The 22803-nt window shown below is 50.5% G+C and overlaps 1 protein-coding gene across 1 annotated transcript in view; it reads left to right on the top strand.

Annotated features, from left to right (window-relative positions):
- Window positions 1-22803, top strand: part of DDX17 (DEAD-box helicase 17) — a 277343-nt gene that overhangs the window by 32802 nt on the left and 221738 nt on the right. Inside the window, exon 2 of the mRNA XM_030210742.1 lies at window positions 4142-4328. Coding sequence (XP_030066602.1) covers window positions 4142-4328 — 187 coding nt within the window. The remainder of the gene's footprint in view (window positions 1-4141; window positions 4329-22803) is intronic.

The raw sequence follows: 22803 nt of genomic DNA, 5'->3' as shown, positions 1-22803 counted from the left end.
GTTCCGGTTCAGAAATTGGAGTTCATTGGAGCTCTGTTGGACACACGGACCTCTCGAGCTTATCTTCCCCAGGCAAGAGCAGACAATCTCCTGGCTCTAGTGTCCTTTGCTCGAGCGTCTCAACAGATCACACCTCAGCAGATGTTGAGACTCTTAGGACACATGCCTTCCACAGTTCATGTAATTCCCATGGCACGCTTACATATGAGATCAGCTCAATGGACCCTAGCTTCCCACAGGGGATCTAGAGGATGTGATCCAAAGCCCTTTAGACAGTCCTGCCCAGCTGTTTGTTTCTTTTGATCCCAGCAGGAGGGGAGTCACCATCGCAAAACGCACAATCTCTAATTGGGTAGCAGATTGCATTTCCTTTACTTATGCCCAAGCTGGGCTGGCTCTAGAGGGCCATATCACGGCTCATAATATCAGAGCCATGGCTGCGTCAGTGGCTCACTTGAAGTCAGCTTCTATTGAAGAGATTTGCAAGGCTGCAACGTGGTCATCAGTTCACACTTTCACATCTCACCTTCAGCAGGATACCCGACGCAACAGTCTGGGCAGTTGGTGCTGCAGAATCTGTTCGGGGTTTAGAATTCAACTCCACCCCTCTAGGCCCATTTTTGTTCTGTTCCAGGCTGCACTCTCACTTAGTTGATTTTGGTTTCAGGTCAATCTATGTGTTGTCCTCGCCGTTGCGAGGCCCAATTGACGAATGTTCATTGTTTTGAGTGAGCCTGGGGGCTAGGGATACCCCAATCGTGAGAACAAGAGGCGGGCTTGTCCTCGGAGGAAGTGAAGATACATACCTGTAGCAGGTATTCTCCGAGGACAGCAGGCTGATTGTTCTCTCAAACCCACCCACCTCCCCTTTGGAGTTGTTCTAGTCTGTTTGCTTTTTATTTAACTGAGGGAGTCGCGCTCGTGCCGTGGGCGGGAAGCCATTCGCGCATGCGCAGTTCGCTCTGCCCGTATGACAGAGCGTTCGAGAGACTTTTTTGTTTTGCTATGCAAAGTTTTGCCGGTCTCCTGGGCCGTCGCGGACGACGACCCAATCGTGAGAACAATCAGCCTGGTGTCCTCAGAGAATACCTGGTACAGGTATGTGTCTTCACTTTCAACACTGCTTCTAGGTGAGAACGTGCAAGGCAGCTCTGTATCCACTTGTTCGGTGTCTGCTTTTCCTTGCACTTGGTTTTGTTTTGGAAAAAAAAAAAAGCCCACGCCACCGTTCTTCCTCAATGCTATGGCTGAAAAATTCAAGCGCTGCTCAGTCTGCAGCGTAGTTTGGCGACTGCAGGTTTTGTACCGCGGTCAATGCAACTTTGAAAGACAGTTCTTCTAAGGTTGTTTCGGTGGTGTCAACTGCATTTGAGGTAGCAGGGAGATGTGGGCGGTTCGGGTGCGGCAGGAAACGCCATTTTTCTCAGGCTGTCTCAGCTGACAGACCTGTTGCTTTTCAGCCTCCTGTGTTGGAACAAGCAGTTTTATTACATTCTGTGCTGTCGGGGGCTTAAGGGAAGGGCTTCCCACCAGAATTTGTTGTACAAATGTATAAGGCTTTTTTACTGCAAAAGTCTAATTCACTTCTAGTGCCTTTGCCTCACAGCTTAGACAAACAAGCCCTGTCTGCTAAGCGTCCAATAGGAGCCTGGGACCTAGATGATGATCTGGCTTCTGATCCAGATCAGAACATGCCTGCCTTAGAGGGGCCAGATTTGTTAGGGGAGGAAATACTTCTGAGGACCCCAGTGGATTGGAACTCGGGGGAGAATCTTTGCTCCAAGGAGAGGATCCTTCGGTAGTTAGAATTTTCCACAAAGATTTGCAGGAACTCATTTCCTTGGTAGCCTCTACCTTGCATTTTGGGGAGGAACAATCCATGGTGGTGGAAACTCGTAAAGTGAATCTTTCAGTTAAGGGGATCAGAAAACCAGGTAAAACTTTCCCTATGTATTGGGATATCCGGGATATCATACAGGCTCAATGGGATACCTCAGATCTCTTTTTAGGCTTGCTATGGTTGGTCTTTATTGTGTGCCAGATTATGACAAGGCCCTTCTTAAACCCCCAGTAGTGGATGCAGTGGTCTCAGTGGTTACTAAGTGGAATACGGTCCCTGTGGATGGGGGCACCGCTGTTAAGGATGTTCATGATAGTCATATGGAAGCCCTTTTGAAGAGTGCTTTTGATGTCTTCGCCTTGGCGTTTCAGGCAGCCATCTGTGGTTCCTTGGTTGCTAGGGCAATTTTCTGATGGTCAGAATGCGTTTGGATAGAGCTTCTGATGAAGTGAAGTGGCAAAAATTGAGATGGGGGTCTGCCTTTCTGGCAGACTCCTTATATGTCCTGCTCAGGGCTTCGTCGACATCTATGGCTTTGAGTGTAGCGACTTGCTGTGGCAGGGAGCGAAGAATTACCCACCCCTCTGGGTCTGTCCTCAGGGAGCAGAGGCACTTTAGCTTCTCCTAGACTAGAAACCAACTTAGCTAACTCTTCCCCAAAAAGAAGAGAAACTGCTCAACTTTGACTTGGTTCTTTTGGGGGAAGAGTTAAATAAGTTGGTTCGCAGTGTAGGAGAAGCTAAGTGCCTCTGCTCCCTGAGTACAGACCCAGAGGGGCGGTTCGTTCGTCGCTCCCTTCCAGGAGGCGAGGGTGTGATTTTCGGCGGTATAGGCCAGGGAGAGGTTCTTCGGTACAGAGATCTGGATTTGTTTTTCAGAGAAATCAGTCCTTTCAGGGGGCTCGAAGAGGAGGTAGAGACTCGGGAGCTTCCTTCCAGTCCCCTTGCCGTCCTGCTCAATGAAGGTTTCCGATTCCATCTTCTAATTCCTGTGGGATCATGGTTATCACAGTATTATTGGAAGTGGGCCCAGATTACCTCATCGATGGGTACTAGAGGTTATTCGAGACAAGTACTCCTTAGAATTCACACAGCCTCTTCCAGACACCTTTTTGGAATCTCCTTGTCGTTCCAGGCTCAAGGCGGGCGCCGTTCGCGATACGCTAAATAGGCTTCTTGTTCTATAGGCTGTTTACCCAGTTTCTTCCGCAGAGATCGGTCAGGGTTGTTACTCCATTTACTTTGTTGTTCTGAAAAAGGAGGGATCTTTCCGTCCATTCTAGATCTCAAGGCGGTTAGTCGATCCCTCCGGGTGGCTTCTTTCCGTAATGAGACTCTTTTTGTCGGTCGTAGTGGCAGTCAGGTCAGGGGAATTTTTGACCACACTAGATTTGACAGAGGCGGGGGGGGGGGGCGTGGGTGCCAACTCATAGTCTGCAGGGGGGCGCCAGAGACCCTAGGACCGGCCCTGGGTCAAGCTACATTATGGGCGGAGCATTTCCTGGTACCTCCTTTGGAAATCTGTAATGCAGCACATGGTCCTCCTTGCATTATTTTTTGAAGCATTACTGATTGGATGTTCAGTGTCGTCAGGAGGCTGTTCTTAGCGCGAACGTTCTCACGGTGGGATTACTAGGGTCCCTCCCATAAAATACTGTTTTACTTCCCTTCAGTTGCATTCTGGGCCGGTTTGGAGGGATGCCTAAGGAAGGAAAAATTAAATCTTACCTGCTAATTTGCTTTCCTTTAGTCCCTCCAGACCGGCCCAGATTCGTCCCTTTAGATACTTGCAAAGATGACGTTTCGTTTGTGGTGGCTTTTTTTTTTCCGTGGAGCCGGTTTGCAAAATTTGCTGTTTTATTACAAAAAAAAAATATACCTTGTTGGTTCAGCCACATTATGCAAGAGACATACGTTTAATGGTAGTATGTCTAGGGTGGCTGCTCGAGTTTTCCCCGTGGCACAGAATAGGCTTGCTTCTGCTTTAAGACAATACCGAGTCTAGTTACAGTTAGCTAGGGCTCTTATTGGCTCTTTCTAGATTCAGAGATTTCAGTCTTCACCTGCTAGAAGGCGTGCACAACCCATCAGTTGCATTCTGGGTCGGTCTGGAGGGACTAAATGAAAGGAAATTAGCAGGTAATATCTAATTTCTCCTTAGCCTTGCAGTTGTTGTTTTTTTTTTATTTTTTAACTGTTATTCTGAAACTTAAATACAAGTTTAAACAAAACCTTGGCCTGCAAAAGCAGCCCCTCAGTAGTAGTAGTTCTGTGTTTTAATTTATATGTAATTGTGTTACAGCTCTGGTGGTCCCAGGTTTGGTTCAAACCGTGGTGGTGGAGGTGGCGGCGGTGGTGGCCTACTTCCCCCAAAGAAGTTTGGTAATCCTGGAGAGCGTCTCCGTAAAAAGAAATGGGATTTGAGTGAGCTGCCAAAATTTGAGAAGAATTTCTATGTAGAGCATCCAGAAGTGACCCGGATGACAGCTGTAAGTATTTGTTTCCAGAGAAGAAATCACAATTGTCATTATTCCTGTCACAGTGTCATTTCTGTAAAGTTCTGATATCCTTCACATGCGTTGTGCTTTTTCTTATGTAAATATTTACCGTATAGGAAAATACAGTGTGTTTAAAACTAGCATGTTTTACTTTAAGTAGACTGATATTTAGGAAGTGTTTTATTTTACTAATGGGTGTTTTGTAATAGCTGAGAACTGTTTCTGAACTGCTTCAAGCTGAGTACCCTCTAAGTTGAACAAATTTTAACCAAGTATTTCCGAGCTCCAATCAGCTCTGGCCTAAGTACATTCCAAAAAGTGACACATTTTGATCATGAAATAGAAAATAAATGTACTTTTTCTACCTTTTGTCTTTTCATTTTATTTTTCCAATCTTGTTGTGGGACACACACACACCTTGATGTTGGTCTGACCACCTGGCTATACCAGACACTTCTGTTGGCAGATTGTGGCAGTGAGGAAAAGGGAATAGCAAAAGCAGAAAACTGGCACTTGGCAGGTGTCATGTATTCTAAGGGGTATGTGTACCACATGTTGAGGTCCTATGGTATAGAAGACCAGCCCAGATTATACGGAAGACAAAGACTTGTGAACCCTTATCCTACAAAGGGCACCATGCACTTCCAGTCATATCAGTATTCTCTGTCTCCAGCAGTGATTTAAAGTTGGTCAAGAGTGGAAGTGGCATGGTCCATCCTTGTGGAAACAAGGACTATTCCTTGTCATCAGCAGCAGATGAATCCATTAACTGATGGGTTGTATCCGCCTACCAGCAGGTGGAGATAGAGAACACTGAAGAACCACAGTGATCCTTGGACGGCTAGCCCCATCTTCCTTCAGTATTTCTCTATCTCCCAGCAGGTGTGGACGTAGCTTGATCAGCTCCTGGATTTCTGCCTGGGGTGGCTCCTGTGCTTTGCCAGTTGAGCAGGGGTGTTGTTGCTGATGGTGCCCACTTTAAAGGCATATAGGTTTGCCCTTTCCCTTCCTTACTCATTCCCCCCTCCTCCAGGAGTCCCTCTGTTGCTGACTGCCTCCAACTTTCCTCACAGCGTTAAAAAAAAAAAAAAGTGTGCGCTTATACAGCGTTGCTATTCTGAGGCTTTCTCCAGAGATTCTGGTACAGTGCACCGTGACTGGAGCTCATTGATTCGGTCTTCTGAGGTGAGAGTGGTGCCCAGCTCCTCCGGGGAGGTTCTCGTGGACAGCGTTCCGAGCGGGGTAAGTTTTGGCGCGAAGCTGCCATTTTATAGCTATATTTCCGTCCTGTCGGACGATGGCTGATGAAGGAGTTAAGCACTGCTCCTGCTGTGGTAAACTCAGGTCAGCAGCACGGCTTTGCAGTGCGTGCTCCTTAGATGCTCACACTAGTACGAGCATGGCAAGCGATGATTCTTCCCGCTCGATGGAGCTAGCAGCAGGCGCCATTTTGGAAGTGCCGCATGACTCGACCCTCGTGGTGGCGGAGGAGTCTGAGTGCAGGGGGACACGTCGTTTCGAGGCTGCTAGAGGAGCTCCAACTTCTGTTTCTCCTAATTCGGGGACGGAGGGTCAGGGTGAATTTTTCTCTCCTAAGTTCGTGCTACTGATGCATAAGGCCTTCATGCTGAAAAGAGCTCTGCCGCAGGTGTCTGACACTGCATTGCATTCTGGATTTCCTCCAAGTGTTGATGGCCCAGGGATGGCTGCAGAGGTTATTTCTTCGCCAGAGCGTTGGAAAGACGCTAAACAGAGACTGGTAAATTCCCCGTCTGAAAGTGGCGCATCTCCCTCCTCCCCTCCCTCCCCCCCCCCCCCCCCCCCCCTCCCGTGGTCAGGCTGTGGGGATTTTGAGGGATCTGGCAGGCCCTCATGGACGGATGATCCAGAGGAGGGTGCCTATTTGCCACTGGATTCGGATGATCCCGATGCAGTTCGGATTTTCCACTGCGACGAGCTGCCAGCTCTCATTGCTGACGCCTTGCAGTCCCTCTCGATTGATGATCTTGCTGAGGGTGATGCCTCCTCTGTTAATCTTAGGATGGCGAGTACTAAGAAGCCTACTCGGGCCTTTCCTTTGCATGACTCCATCCAGGAGCTTATTTCAGCTCAATGGTCTGACCCCGATGGGCCTTTGAAAGTGGCCAGGGCTATGGGTCAGCTTTACCCTCTGAGTGAGGATCACTTGGCCCTTTTTGGGATGCCTAAAGTGGACGCATTGGTCACGGCGGTGACTAAAAAGACCACTCTCCCAGTAGAGGGGAGGGGTTGCTTTGAAAGATGTGCAGCACCGGCGGCTAGAATCCGCGCTGAAGCGGGCCTTTGAAATATCGGGCCTTGCCTTAAGGGCGTCTATTTGCAGTTCCTATGCAGCCTGAGCCTGTCTTTCCTGGTTACAACAGGCGGTGGATCAGCCTGCGGATGGTGCAGGGTCCCTCTCTGAGGTTGCCCCGCGGATGCAGTCGGCCCTGTCATTTTTGGCTGACGCCCTTTATGATCTGGTCAGAGCTTCGGCTAAGCAGATGTCTGTGGCGGTTTCTGCCCGCTGCCTTCGTTGGCTGCTCATTGGGCAGCTGACATGGCTTCTAAACAAAGGCTGGTGAGGTTACCCTTTCGGGGCCTCCTGTTACATGGAGAGGATTTGGAGAAGATTGTTAAAGACCTAGGGGACTCTACGCCCCTGAGGATAGGTCGAGGCCTTATTCCAAGGGTCCTGTGTTTCCCTCCTCTTCCAGACCTCGCTTCCGTGAAGCTTGCAGGTATCGCCCGGAGAGTCTCTCATGTCTCTGGACCTAACAGAAGCGTATTTGCATATTCCTATTTGGCCCCCGCATCAGCGGTTTCTCCAGTTTGTGGTGTTGGGACAACATTTCCAGTTTCGGGCCTTGCCTTTCGGCCTAGCCCAGGGGTAGGCAACTCCGGTCCTCGAGAGCTGCAGGCAGGTCAGGTTTTCAGGATATCCACAATGAATATGCAGGAGATAGATTTGCAAGCACTGCCTCCATGGTATGCAAATCTATCTCCTGCATATTCATTGTGGATATCCTGAAAACCTGATCTGCCTGCGGCTCTCAAGGACTGGAGTTGCCTACCCCTGGCCTAGCCACAGCTCCCCCGTACCTTTTCCAAGGTAATGGTGGTGGTGTCAGTGGTCTCCGATTTCCCAGGAATATCAATGCAGACTTACATGGCTCCCTGCGGCCCGGCACAGTATGGATTGGTGACTCTCCGACAGGATGCCGCGACAAGGAATGCCGCTCGCGCTTCCTTTTTGGTGCCTGGTGATAACGGATGCCAGCCTTTTGGGCTGGGGAGCGCATTGCCAGGGAAGCTATGCGCAGGGTCAGTGGACACCTGTGGAAGCGGGGTGGTCCATCAATTGCTTGGAACTTAGAGCGATATTCTAGGCTTTTATGGCCTTTCACAAGACTCTGAAGGGGCTTTCTGTCCGGGTTCTGTCAGACAACACGACAGCGGTGGCCTACATAAATCGTCAGGGCGACACTCAGTGCAGGGCCCTGGCCGCGGAGGCTGCTCAGATTTGTCACTGGGCTGAGCTCCACATGCAGCTTCTGTCAGCAGCTCACATAACAGGTCAGAGCAACGTGCAAGCCGATTTTCTCAGCAGGCATCAAATCGACCCAGCGGAATGGGAACTGGCAGAAGAAGTTTTTCTTCAGATTTGTGCCAAATGGGGGACTCCCGGAATGGATCTAATGGTGTCAAGTGCAAATGCCAAAGTCCCTCACTTTTTCAGCAGACGGAGAGATCCTCGCTCGGCGGGGTTGGATGCACTGGCTCAACCCTGGCCCTTGGGCCTCCTGTATGTGTTCCCTCCTTGGCCCTTGATAGGGCGAGTCCTCCTGCGGATTCGACTACACTGGGGATTGGTGATTCTCGTCGCTCCAGACTGGCCAAGGCGTCCGTGGTATGCGGATCTCCGTCGGATGATGGTGGAGGCTCCATTTCCTTTGCCTCTGGTGCCGAACCTGTTGGTTCAAGGTCCGGTGTCTATGAAGGATCTCTGCCGATTTGGTCTTACTGCCTGGCTCTTGAGAGGGCACAATTGAGAGATAAGGGCTACTCTAACAAGGTCATCTCCACTCTCTTGCAGGCCCGCAAGTGGTCTACCTCCGCAGCTTATGCTCGGATCTGGCGCAAGTTTGAGGCATGGTGTGTTTCAAAGGCGATCACACCCACGCGGGCTACAGTCTCGCCGGTGCTGGACTTTTTGCAGGATGGCTTACAAAAAGGTCTGGCTTACAATTCCCTGCAGGTTCAAGTGGCAGCATTGGCATGCTTTCGAGGGAAAGTCTTGGGCTTATCCCTTGCTGCTCATCTGGACATTGCCCGATTTCTCAGAGGGGCACTTAGGCTCCGTCCTCCTGTGCGGTCGCCTTGTCCGGCCTGGAACCTGGGGCTGGTGTTGAAGGCTCTCGAGCGTTGGCCTTTCGAGCCACTTAATCGCGCTTCGGAGAAGGATGTGACTCTCATGACAGTCTTTTTGGTGGCCATGACATCGGCTAGACGCATGTCTGAGCTTCAGGCGCTGTCCTGTTGGGACCCTTTTCTACAATTCTCGGAGTCCGGAGTAACGGTACATACAGTACCTTTCTTCCTGCCTAAAGTGGTTTCAGCGTTTCACATGAACCAGCCCATTTTTCTTCCTTCCTTTTCTAGGGAAGTTTTTCCAGATTCCTTGGCATCTTTTGGATGTCCGCAGGGCTCTGTTGCAGTATCTACAGATCTCAAATGACTTCTGGACTTCTGATCACCTTTTTGTATTGTTGTCAGGTCCTGGGCGCGGGTGTCCGGTGTCTAAGGCCACTATAGCCTGTTGGCTCAAGGAAGTCATTTTTTCTGCGTATCTGCTTTCAGGACGGTCTCCGCCTGAAGTGTTTAGGGTGCATTCCACGAGAGCGATTTCCTGCTCGTGGGCTGAAATTGGTGCACTCTCTCCAAGAGATCTGTAGTGCGGCTACTTGGGCTTCTCAGCTCTCATTTGTCCGGCATTACAGGCTGGATGTTGCAGCGAAGCAGGACGCGCCTTTTGGAGCGCAAGTGCTTAATCTCGGAGTGGCCTGTTCCCACCCTAAGTAGGGAGTGCTTTTGTACATCCCATCAGTTAATGGATTCATCTGCTGCTGATGACAAGGAAGGGAAAATTAGGTTCTTACCTTGTTAATTTTCTTTCCTATAATCACAGCAGATGAATCCATGGTCCCTCCCTGTCTGACTGTTTTTTGTTCAGATCTTTCATGCAGATATTGTATCTCATCAGGAGAAGTTGAAGACCAGCTCTCAGAGCTTCTACGTGCTGTTCTATTGCAGGAGATTGAGTTCGTTCCTCCTTTATGTGGTTATTGCTCTGGTTCTGGGGCGTTTGTTCGCTGTGAGGAAAGTTTGTTATTCTACCTTTTACGATTCACTCTGCTTTGGAAATTTCAAATACTGAAGGCAGACTGGGCTAGCCGTCCAAGGGTCACTGTGGTTCTTCAGTGTTCTCTATCTCCACCTGCTGGTAGGCGGATACAACCCATCAGTTAATGGATTCATCTGCTGTGAGTAAAGGAAAGAAAATTACCAAGGTAAGAACCTAACTTTCCCTTTGTTTGGTACACCTAGCGTTTTGGCTGCTTGTTTACTCCACAAGGTGGTCAGGATCTTGGACAATGCGACAGCAGTGGCACATATTAATCATCAGGGAGGAGTGAAGAATCGTCCTCTAGCTCTGGAGACAGCCAGACTCATGGACTAGGCTGAACAGAATCCAGTGTAGAGGCAGATTTTCTCAGCAAAAACATTCTGGATCCAGGCGAGTGGTCACTCTCAGAGACTGCCTTTTGGTCTATAGTTGATCATTGCAGAGCCCCAGTAATGGACCTAATGGCTATGGCAAAGAATGCTCTTTGATTTTTTTTAGTCACAGGAAGGAGCCAATATCAGGGGATAGATTCGCTGGGTCATCCGTGGCCCTGTTGGGGACTGTCGATAGGATCAAAGCCTGCCAGAACCAGATGGTTTTAATGGCTCCAGATTGGCCAAGATGCCCATGGTATGAAGATCCTGTGTGGCTGTTGGAGTTCCCCTTCTGCTGCCTCAGTCAGACTCTTATGGTTCAGTATCCCATCAGCATACCAGATGTGGTACGATTCTCTTATGATATGGCTCTTGAGTGAGCGAATTGCTGAAGAAGGGTTAGTGTTTAGAGCCTTATTGAGTTCTACAATGCGTTCACTTTGTTGGTTTATGTAAGCGTTTGGCATATCTTTGAGTCTCTCCTGACCAGGGGTTCTCAACCCAGTCTTCGGGACACACCTAGCCAGTCATGTTTTCAGGATACCCACAAAAGAAGAGGAAGTGTGAAATCACCTTGGACCGGTGGTTCTGGTGGTCAGGGTACATCTTTAACTGGACGATTGGTTGATTCAGGCAGATTCAGCTGCAGAGACCAACCTAACCACTAGGAGACCCTGGGTTGGTTTGTGAATCAAGGATAGAGTTACTTTGCTCCCTCCCAGGTCCTGGAGAACCTGGGAGTCTGCTTCTACACTGCCCAGGAGATGGTGTTCCTCCTGGAGGACTAGGCAGAAAAGATTTAGGCACAGATTGGGCAAACTCACTCTGAAGATGGTGTTTCTGGTAGCAGTCATCTTTGCTCAAAAGAGTTTCCGAGCTACCAGCCTTGTCTTGTCAGGACCTCTATTTGTCTTTCATGGAGGATTGCATTTCCCTTCGGATGGTCCCTTCCTTTCTTCCTAAGATGGTTTCTCCATTCCACGTGAACCAGGAAGTTTTCTTGTCCTTCTTTATGGCGGAAGGCACTACTTCTGCGGACTGGAAGCTGCTATGGTACCTGAAGAAGGCAAATGATTTTCACCTCTGATCACTTCTTTGTTCTTTTTCATGGCTTTATGAGGGGCCAGGCGGCCTCTAAGGCCTCCATTGTGAGGTGGATCAAGGTGCCTATTGAGACCACTTACATTTGCAAGAATCATCTGGTGCTTCAGGGTCTGATGGCCCACTCCACGCGGACTCAGGGCACATCTGGGCAGAGGCCCCGGCATTGTTTTCTAAGGAGATTTGTAGGGTAGCGACTTAGTCATTGCTTCATTCATTTGTCAAATGCTACAGGTTGGACATGTTAGCTAGGGTTTGTTTGGACTTTGGCAGAGCTGTCATTTGTAGGAGCTTTGTCTTCCTCTGCCCAGTGGATCTGCTTTGGTACATCCTGCTTGAACAGTGTAGCTAGACACTAAGGAAGAAGATATTCTTACCCAGTAATTTTCTTTCCTAGAGTCCACTACACTCTTCTGCAACCTACCCTCAGAAGACTTAGGCCCGGGGCTCTGGGAGTGATCTGCATTTTCCCATACAGAGTTTGAAATAAAAATAAAAAATAAGAGAGACAATTTCTCTATTTCACAGCTTGCAGCAATATATGTTTCCCATGAGATTGCTGTATCCTGGAGTATGCAGGGGTAGCAAGTGTCACTCTGGTATTTTGCTCACTTGATTCTTGTTGCAGCTGCAGTGGTTGATGGGAGTATAGGTGTGTTAGAAAAAGGAATTTTTTGCTACTTTGGCAGATGTATACTTGATCTTTGTAGAGACCATCACCAGGTAATACTGGTGAGGTCATTGGTAAAACCAACTTTGTTTTCTCTACCTCCATTTCCTGTGCAGAAAAGTGTTGTCACAAAACACGTAGTCACCTGCCTGGGGCTAAACCTGCAACCACCTAGAGGGTCTGTCCCCAGCTCAGGTCTGCGCACCTGCTGCTCTTACCAGCACCCTCATCCCACTGACTGGGTCACAGTTGCCTCTGGATGAGTCTCCCGCTTTCATATTATTCCCAGTGATTTGTAGGTTACTGGAGGCCACACGGGTCCCATAGTTCCAAGAGAGCACCCACAGATCCAAGCCACAAACCACTAGGATTCTTAGTCCAGACAAGCAGAGCGAACAAACACATTTTCATAAAATATTGAACAGTGAATATTTAAAACAGATGGAGAAAACAGCACACAATAACAGGTAACTGAAATAAGATTATATCATTTTATCACTACCTGAATAGTGCTGAAAGTACAGGAAATATAGCTGCTACCCAATTACAGAATATAACTGATCACAGGGTCTCAGCAGAAGGGTCTTTCTCCCTCAACTTCCAAACTGACTGACTACCTCACAGTTAGGAGGGAAAAAGAAACCAAACTGTCACTTCTGGTACAGCTTTAAAGAAAACAATTGCTAGCTGCTGGCCAACCAGGAGAAACACATATCAGTTCATAGACACAGAAACCCACTGTTTCACCACAAATGTAGCTTACTAAAGGAAAGAAAATTATCAGTTAAGACATAATTTCTCCTTGGAAACTGTGTAATAAACAAAACATATGGATAGCTGACTTGCAGCATTTCCATTAAGGATAGTTGGGGAAAAAGAAATAGGACCGGTTATGACAATTAAAGAGTCTCTGGATCTCTGGCCTCCCCAGCTTGTAGGCACAGATGTTAAAGAAAGTACAGGCTTGCTATCCATGCAAAATGTTTGGTGATGCTACCCCCCCCCCCCCCCCCCCCCCCCCTTAAGACACACCAATGTGTCCCGATACACTGGTTACGAATCACCAATCTAGACAGTTATCTTCTTTTTTCCTAAGGTTGTTTCCACCTTTATGTGAATCAGGGGGTCTCCCTGTTTTCCTCTTAGGAAGAGGATTGAGGGGAAGACTTTCATGCTCTTTGTGCATTCGATATTTACCAGACCCTGCTGTGAAATCTGGAGGTATGTTAATAATCAAAAGCTACTGTGCTGTTTCCATATCATGCTGATCAATCCATAGACTGGTGGGTTGTGTCCATCTACCAGCAGGTGGAGATAGAGAGCAATCCTTTTGCCTCCCTATATGTGGTCATGTGCTGCCGGAAACTCCTCAGTATGTTCTCTATCTCAGCAGGTGGTGGTCACACACAGCAGCAGCTCTGGCTAGGCCTCCAAGTCTAATTTTTAGGTTTTGTTGAGTGCCTGGGGTTGAGGGCTCTTCTTGAGCAAGTGCAAACCTGGTGGCGCCAAGTCCCTCCTTTTCTCCCCCCTCCCGCTGGCTCCGTTAAAAAAAAAAAAAAAAAATTTGGACGTCCTTAAGGGCGTTTATTTCGACGTTTATTTAAACGTTTATTGCAGCTACTCACTGGGACACCAGGTCGTTACAGCTCGGAGCGAGAAGCAGGTAATTTTTACCTTTTTATAGCGGGCAGGGGGTTCCCCGATTGATCTCCACGTGGCTTATGGCGTCGGAGGGCGAGGGCGCGAAGAATCGCTCCCCGGACCACGTGTGCGCTTCTAGCGGGGATGCGGGGGTTTTAAAGTCTGATTCGCCCTTGTTGGGTGTCAGTTTGGAGGCCGGTCAGTGTCCCGGGTCTTCCTCCGGCGCGGCGGTTTTTCCCGCCATAAACGCCCATCCCCCGCTGCTCGCCTCCGCCATCTTGGCCGGCCACTCTGCTCGGACGGCTTCTTCTTGGGCCGCCCTTGAGCTGGGAGACGTTCATGCCATGGCCGCCCTTGATTTGGGCGACGGCAAAAAAGCGGCTAAAGTTAAGCGCCGTTCTTCCCGCGCGGCTCCTTTGCGGAGTGTTGCGCCGGACGCCATTTTGGATGCGCAGCATGTTGCTCCCCCGCTCTTGCGAGCGCCGGTTGAGGATGCGTCTAGGGCTGTGGCCCAGGCTGCTGAAATACACAGTCTGGGGGGTTTCTCCCCCGAGTTTATTTTGCTGCTGCATCAGGCTTTCCTTATGCAAAACGCTGCCCCTTCTCCCTTGTCCGATAACGGGGTTGAGGCCCCCGGAAGTAAACGCCCTCGGGTGGATTCCCAGGCCTTAGAGGACGCTGTTTCCTCTGATGTAGATGAGGGCAGCGTATCTGAGTTCTCCCAACGGTCCTTTGGGGATTCCTTGGAGGAGACGGATGCCCGCTCGGATGGAGCGGATGACCCCTCTGCAGCGCGGATCTTTCGCTCAGAGGATTTGCCCAACCTGTTACTGCAGGCCATGAGCATTTTGAAGATTTCCTCGCCAGAGGACGTCTCTCCCTCAGCCCCTGTTGGCTCTGCCATTATGCTGGGGACGAAGCGCCCGCCTAGAACCTTCCACGTGCATGATGCCATGCACACCTTAATTTCGGCTCAATGGGATGTCCCGGAAGCGAGCCTCAAAGTGGCTAGGGCTATGTCCCGCCTCTATCCTTTGCCTGAAAGTGAACGTGAGGCCTTTCTTTGGCCTACCGTGGATTCTTTAATCACTGCGGTGACTAAGAAGACGGCGTTGCCGGTGTAAGGTGGCACGGCCCTAAAGGACGCCCAAGACAGAAGATTGGAAGCGGCTTTAAGGTCGTCCTTTGAGGCGGCTGCCTTAAGTTTGCAGGCCTCAGTTTGCGGCTCCTATGTGGCCAGGGCGTGCCTGACGATGGTGCAGCGGGCTTCCCCCTCGGATCCTTCCTTGAGGGCTGACTGGCCGGCCCTGGAATCGGGCTTGGCTTATTTGGCAGACTTACTGTATGATGTCTTGAGAGCCTCGGCTAAAGGCATGGCTCAGACAGTCTCTGCGCGGCGCTGGCTTTGGCTGAAACATTGGTCTGCGGACCACGCCTCTAAGTCCCGCCTGGCTAAGTTGCCTTTTAAAGGCAAGCTGCTCTTTGGGGTCTAGCTGGATAAAATCGTGACCGATCTCGGCACGTCTAAGGGCAAGAGGTTACCAGAGGTCAGGGCTCAGGCCAGTGCTCGCCCCGGTATCTCCAGAGGACGGTTTCAAGAAGCCCGTCGGTACCGCCCGGGCAAGTCGGGCTCCTCTGCCCCCTCTTCCTTCAAAAGGAACTTCTCCCCCAAGCAGCATTCCTTTCGCAGAGACCGCCGTCCCGGAGGTACGCCCTCCGGTCCTCCCCCAGGGTCTCGTACCCAATGACGGGGTCCTGGTCCATGGCCCAGTGCAGATTGGAGGACGCCTGTCCTCGTTTCTGGGCGAGTGGACCAAAGTAACTTCAGACGCTTGGGTGCTGGAAGTCATCAGAGACGGCTACAAGTTAGAGTTCTGCCGACCCTTAAGAGACGGGTTTGTACTCTCTCCCTGCAAGTCTCCGGTCAAAGCTGTGGCAGTGCAGCAGACCTTGGGCAACCTGATCCGCCTGGGTGCGGTCGTTCCGGTGTCAGAAAATCAGACTGGCAAGGGACGTTACTCCATTTACTTTGTGGTACCAAAGAAAGGAGGTTCTGTCCGGCCTATCCTTGACCTCAAAGGGGTCAATCGGGCCTTGAAAGTGCGGCACTTTCGCATGGGGACTCTCCGCTCTGTTATAGCGGCAGTGAAGGCAGGAGAGTTCTTGGCTTCCTTGGACATCAAGGAAGCGTACCTGCATATTCCCATCTGGCCTCCTCATCAACGCTTTCTGCGTTTTGCAGTCCTGGGCCGACACTTCCAGTTCAGAGCCCTCCCTTTCGGGTTGGCTACTGCTCCGCGGACCTTCTCCAAGTAATGGTGGTCATCGCGGCCTTCCTGCGAAAGGAAGGAGTACAAGTCCATCCTTATCTGGACGACTGGTTGATCCGAGCCCCCTCTTATGCAGAGTGCGGCAAAGCTGTGGACCGGGTGGTTGCTCTTTTGAGCTCCCTGGGGTGGATCATCAACTGGGAGAAGAGCCAGCTGCGCCCGACTCAGTCCCTGGAGTATCTGGGAGTTCGATTCGACACCCAAGTGGGCAGAGTGTTCCTGCCAGACAATCGGATTGTCAAGCTTCAGGCTCAGGTGGACCAGTTCCTAGTAGCCTCTCCTCTTCGGGCTTGGGACTATGTGCAGCTGTTGGGCTCTATGACGGCCACGATGGAAGTAGTGCCCTGGGCCTGGGCTCATATGAGACCACTACAACACTTTCTGCTGCAGCGCTGGACTCCGATGTCGGAGGATTATGCTGTGCGCCTTCCCTTGGACCCAGCAGTGCGCAAGGCGCTGAGCTGGTGGATGCAGACAGACAAGTTGTCTGCGGGAATGCCTCTGGTGACCCCGGAGTGGATTGTCGTCACGACGGACGCCTCTTTGTCGGGCTGGGGAGCCCACTGCTTGGAAAAGACAGCGCAGGGGCTCTGGTCTCCTGCAGAGGCAAAGTGGTCTATCAACCTCCTGGAACTCAGAGCCATTCGGTTGGCGCTTTTGGAGTTCATCCCGGTACTGGCGTTGAAGCCAGTACGGGTCCTGTCGGACAATGCCACGGCTGTGGCCTATGTCAACCGCCAGGGAGGTACCAAGAGCGCCCCTCTAGCCAAGGAGGCCATGAATCTATGCCAGTGGGCGGAAGCGAACCTGGAACAGCTGTCAGCGGCCCACATTGCCGGAGTCATGAATGTCAAGGCGGACTTTCTCAGTCGCCATACCTTGGAGCCCGGAGAGTGGCAGCTATCTGCTCAGGCGTTCTTGGACATCACGAAGCGCTGGGGCCAGCCGAGCCTAGATCTGATGGCGTCATCGGCCAATTGCCAAGTGCCGCGCTTTTTCAGCAGAGGACGGGACCCTCGATCCCTGGGAGTAGATGCTCTTCTCCAACAGTGGCCGACACAAGAGCTTCTCTATGTGTTCCCGCCCTGGCCCATGTTGGGCAGGGTGCTAGACCGGGTGGCAAAGCATCCGGGCCGGATAATCCTGGTGGGTCCGGACTGGCCCAGACGTCCCTGGTATGCGGACTTGATCAGGCTCTCAGTCGACGATCCTCTGCGGCTGCCAGTGGAGCAGGGCCTGTTACATCAGGGTCCCGTGGTGATGGAGGATCCCTCCCGCTTTGGTCTTACGACCTGGCTATTGAGCGACAGCGTCTGAGAAAGAAGGGCTTCTCAAACAAGGTCATCGCCACTATGCTGAGAGCGAGGAAGCGCTCTACTTCTACTGCTTACGCCAGGGTTTGGCGTATCTTTGCAGCGTGGTGTGAAGCAGGCTCACTTTCTCCCTTCACTGCTCCAATTTCTTCAGTGTTGGCGTTCCTGCAAGAAGGTCTGGAGAAAGGCCTGTCGCTCAGTTCCCTTAAAGTCCAGGTAGCGGCTCTGGCTTGCTTCAGGGGCCGCCTGAAGGGTGTTTCCCTGGCTTCGCAGCCAGATGTGGTGCGCTTTCTCAAGGGAGTTAATCACTTGCGCCCTCCTCTGCACTCAGTGGTGCCTGCGTGGAATCTCAACCTGGAGCTAAGAGCATTGCAGAAGCCGCCTTTTGAACCCTTGTCGAGGGCATCTCTGAAAGACCTGACGTTGAAAGCAGTCTTTTTGGTGGCTATCACTTCAGCCAGAAGAGTTTCCGAGCTCCAGGCGCTCTCATGTAGAGAGCCTTTTCTGCAGTTCACTGAGGCAGGAGTGACTATTCGCACAGTGCCTTCCTTCCTGCCCAAGATTGTTTCTCGCTTCCATGTGAATCAGCAGCTCTGTCTCCCTTCCTTTCGTAGGGAGGACTACCCAGAGGAATACTCTGCTCTCAAATATCTGGATGTGAGACGTGTCATCATCAGATACTTGGAAGTGACCAATGATTTCCGGAAATCGGATCATCTGTTTGTCCTGTTTGCAGGTCCTCGTAAGGGTCTGCAGGCTGCTAAGCCTACAGTGGCAAGATGGGTCAAGGAAGCCATTGCAGCGGCTTATGTGGGCGCGGGGAAGGTGCCGCCTATCCAGCTGAAGGCTCACTCCACTAGAGCTCAGGCGGCCTCGATGGCAGAGGCCGGGTCCGTCTCCTTGGAAGAGATTTGCAAGGCGGCAACTTGGGCTTCGGCCCATACCTTCTCCAGGCATTACCGCTTGACTGTGGCTGCTCGGACGGAGGCCCCGTTTGGAGCTTCAGTGTTGCGGTCAGGGATTTCTATGTCCCGCCCTGGGTGAGTACTGCTTCGGTACATCCCACCAGTCTATGGATTGATCAGCATGATGATATGGAAGGTAAAATTATGTATCATACCTGATAATTTTCTTTCCATTAATCATAGCTGATCAATCCATAGCCCCTCCCAGATATCTGTACTGTTTCTATTCTGGTTGCATTTCAGGTTCAAGTTTAGTCTTCAGTTCCTGTTCAGGAGGACTTCGTGTTCAAGTTTTTCAATGAATTCTTCAAGAGTTGAGACGAATTTGTGTTACAGTGAGCTGCTGCATTCCTCTCCCCTCCGTTTTACGGGGCTGGATTGAGACTTAAATTCTGCCGGCGCTCCCTCCCGCTTCGTGCGGCAGTAGGGCAGTTTTGTACCCCTCCCGCTTCGGCGGTGTTAGGGTCAGTCAGCTCCTCCCGCGGTTGCGGCTGCAGGATAAGCCAGATCCCCCCGCATCGGCGGGTGTGGTGTCCCTCCCCCGCTCCGCGGGGATGAGCTGGACGGATTCCCCTCCCCCACTTGTGTGGGGATGAGCTGGGTTAATTCCCCTCCCCCGTTTCGGCGGTGGTGAGCTGGGCAGTGTCCCTTCGTGGGTGTAGTTCTCGTAAGTGCTGAGTCCTGCGGATGGAGCTTGGATATCGACATACTGAGGAGTTTCCGGCAACACATGACCACATATAGGGAGGCAAAAGGATTGCTCTCTATCTCCACCTGCTGGTAGATGGACACAACCCACCAGTCTATGGATTGATCAGCTATGATTAATGGAAAGAAAATTATCAGGTATGATACATAATTTTACCTTTCTGGTCCCAGAAAAAGGGTAAGACCTTTATGGTTTGAGATTTGCTATACTGCTTCATTTGCACAGGCAAGTCGAAGTGGTGAACAATTAACAATCTTTGTCACCATAGCGTGTTGGCTTAAGAAGGCAAATTCCTCTGCTTTACTGCCTTAGGCAAGAGTTCTTAATGGTTTTGGGTTCCCATACCCTTTTAACTGATCAGTGAAACCTTTGCACCACATTCCTAAACCACATGTCCACTGGTGACTACTGTCATTTGCATGTGTTGCTGTTTGTCACTAAAATTACAGTAGTACACAGTTATACTAACTGCCTTCACTCTGTCTAGAAAGTTTCAATAACTTGTCTCAGATTTCAGGACCCTTTTTCTGTACCCTGTTTGACCCCTTTCTGCACCCATTGGCTGCATGAACAAATAAAATTCAAGAAGGGAGTTGGTAATGACATTGGTGGTCTTCGTTTGCAGCATAAACAAAACTCTGAAAGGGAGCTTGGTGATGACGCTAGTGATCTAGAAAAAGACCTTTGGCGAGAGTTAGCTATAGCAGCTAAAAAATAATACGTAACGCTGGTCAAGCGTTTCATATCTTAGTGAAAACTGTACTAAAACTCCATTTTTAAGTTAGATGTTTAGTAATAAAATTGCATTCTTTTAGCTGTAAAACTCTATTTTTTGTTTATTGGATCCTATGTTTTCTTCTGTTGTACTGAGAGTATAATTGTACTGAGTATAATTTTTCACATATTGGAAATAGGTCGTGTAGCATATGAGGCTGCCGATATAAGCAGGTTTGTAACATCCAATATCAACAAACATTCCTTTTCTAAATTTGTCTTAACCTGAATGCATGCTTGCTGATTTCAAGTAAATATCAAGATTGTGTGCTTTTACAAATAAAGGAAAGAACAAAAACAATTGTAGGTGAGCAAGTAATCGATGAATCTATATATTGCAAGAAAAGAAGTAACTCTTCAAGAAATGTTGAAATGTTCCTTTTCCTCAGCAATCCTCCAGACCGTTCAAGATGCTTGGGTTATGCACTCCTACCAGCAGAGGGAGACTGAGAACACTAAAACTTCTAATCTACTAACCAGTATTTTCTCAGTCTCAGTAGAGGGTAGATGTGTGCAGCCTGTGCAGTGTACTAAGTCTGGTAAGCCCGTTTGGGGTTTCTAGGTTGGGTTGTAAATGTTAGAGAACCCACACTTGGATCTCTATTACAGGGTGTAAGTCCTAAGGGGCTTCTTATTCCCTGTGGGGTGTCACACCCGGGTGGCCGGGTCCCTCCCCCTGTGCTCTTCCTCTGGAGGACTGCTTGACCTCGGCTACAGACCTCGTTCTGTACCCTTGAGGCGTTTAGGCATCAGCAACAAGGTTTAAAAAAAAAAAAAAAAAATGTTTTTAAAAGGCGGCTATTTTGGCCGTTCTTGTGGCAGTCCAGAGATAAAACGTCTTCAGGGGCGTTCTTGCCTTAGGCAGTTTTGCCTATTAGTCCTTCAGAGCACAAAGCAACTGTTTGTTTTTATGGTGTTCGCGGCCATTATGTCTAAGCCGGTGAGGTGTCTGTTTTGCGCGAAGCGCAGCATTGAAGTGAAAGGTGGCCAATGTAAATTTTGTGGGGAGCCTACGTTGTCAGCGCTCCTGCCCTCCGTGCTTTTCCCTGAGTCGGCGGAGGTGTTGGGAGGCGATTTGACTGCACATTCCGGACGGGCAACGGCGGGGGCCGGTTTTGGCAGGAAACGCGGCCATTTTGGCTGCGCGTCCCGGGTTGGCCTCGACGGAGCCGTTTTTGGCGGGAAGCGCGGCCCTTTTGGCCGTGCATTCCGTACCGGCGCCGGGGGACCCGTGTGTGGCAGGAAGCGCGCCTAGTTTAGCCGCGGATCACGTGATGGACCCTGCCACCTCGGGAGTGAGGGGGGTCCGTCGCGGAGACTGAGTGAAGTGTTGTTGGGGCTTCAGCAGCATCGGGGGGGGGGGGGGTCTGGTTTCTCCCCTGAGTTTGTTTGGTCTCTGTATAATGCCTGGAGAGCTGGCCCCTCTCAGGCTGTTTGTTCCCCAGAGTATGCTAGCTCAGTGAGTTCAGCGCCCGCTTGTGGATATTTCGGAGCCTATGGAGATACTTTGTCTGCCTGGGTTGGAGGTTTGGAGTGACCCAGGAGAGGAGGATCTCTTAGATGAGTCTGAGGATCAGGATGGGCTAAGGCCTGTGGAAGATTCTTCCGTGGTTCACATTTTTCATAAGGAGGAGTTGTTGGAGCTCATTGATCAGGTGAGCTGTTCTTTGAAGTTTGCTCCGACGGCCACTCCCTCTGTGGAGGGACCCCAGGTAGATCCCTTGGTTAAGGGGATTCGGAGAGCCTCCCGTTCCTTTCCCATGAATTCAGACATTAGAGACATGGTTTTTCAGGAATGGTCTGTGCCGGAGGCTACTTGTAAGTTGTCTAGAGCGCGGCTGTATCCCTTGCCTCCGGAAGATTTGGCCCTGCTGAAACCACCTACTGTGGATGCGGTGGTTACGGCGGTTACTAAGGCTACGGCCATTCCGGTGGATGGCGGTACAGCCTTACGGGATCCTCAGGTTAGGAAGCTAGAGTCCTTTCTGAAGCGCAGCTTTGATTTGTCGGCTTTGGCCTTGCAAGCCTCTGTGTGTGGGGGCTTGATTGCCTGAGCTTGTTTCCTTTGGGCGGAGAAGCTCTTGGATGAGCCTGCGTTAGATAGGACTGGTTTGGTTCAGGACCTGGCCAAATTGGAGATGTGGTCTTCGTTTTTGGCGGACATCCTTTATGATTTGCTAATGGCTTTGGCTAAGAATATGGCTCTGGCGATGGCGGCTCGCAGAGCTCTTTGACTTAGGGGCTGGGTGGCAGATGTGGCCTCTAAAGCAAAGTTGTGTTCTCTACCTTTCAAAGGTTCTACGTTGTTTGGATAGGACTTGGATAAACTGATCAGGGGTGGACCCAGATTACTTCAGATCAGTGGGTGCGGGAGGTCGTTCGTGACGGTTATGTGCTCGAGTTCGAGCACCCGTTGCCGAATCTGTCCCCTCTCCTTGTCACTCTCGAGTCAAGTTAAAGGCTATTCAAGAGACTCTGGGTTTCTTAATCCAGTTGGGAGCTGTGGTACCTGTTCCTCGGCACGAGCAGGGAATGGGTTGTTATTCCATTTACTTTGTGGTGTCGAAGAAGGAGGACCAGTTTCAACCCATTTTAGATCTCAAGAGGGTCAATGGGGCGCTCGAGGTGCCATCCTTCCGCATGGAGACTCTGCGCTCGGTCATAGTGGCTGTTCGTCAGGGAGAATTTCTCACGTCACTGGATCTCACGGAAGCGTATCTGCACATGCCAATTCGAGAGGCCCATCAGCGTTTCCTTCGTTTTGCTGTTTTAGGGAGGCACTTTCAGTTCTGTGCTCTGCCTTTTGGTCTGGCAACGGCTCCACGCACCTTCTCCAAGATAATGGTGGTGGTAGCAGCGGCTTTGTGGAGGCAGGGAATTCTGATGCATCTGTATCTGGACGACTGGTTGATCCTGGCGAAGTCTCGGGCTCACAGTGTTGCGGCGACTGCTCAGGTAGTCGCGTTTCTGGAATCGCTCGGATGCGTAGTGAATGTAGTCAAAAGTCAGTTGATCCCATCACAGAATCTGGAGTACTTGGGAGTGCGGTTCGACACGGCAGTGGGTTGTGTTTTTCTGCCGGATTCTCGGATCGCCTCCCTTCAGCAGCAGGTCCGGCTGTTAATGTCCGTTCAGAGTCCAACGGTTCGAATGTACCTTTGGGT

This window comes from Microcaecilia unicolor, chromosome 1 (genome assembly GCF_901765095.1).
Source record: "Microcaecilia unicolor chromosome 1, aMicUni1.1, whole genome shotgun sequence".
Lineage (NCBI taxonomy): Eukaryota > Metazoa > Chordata > Amphibia > Gymnophiona > Siphonopidae > Microcaecilia > Microcaecilia unicolor.
This window is presented reverse-complemented; position numbering and strand designations above follow the sequence as displayed.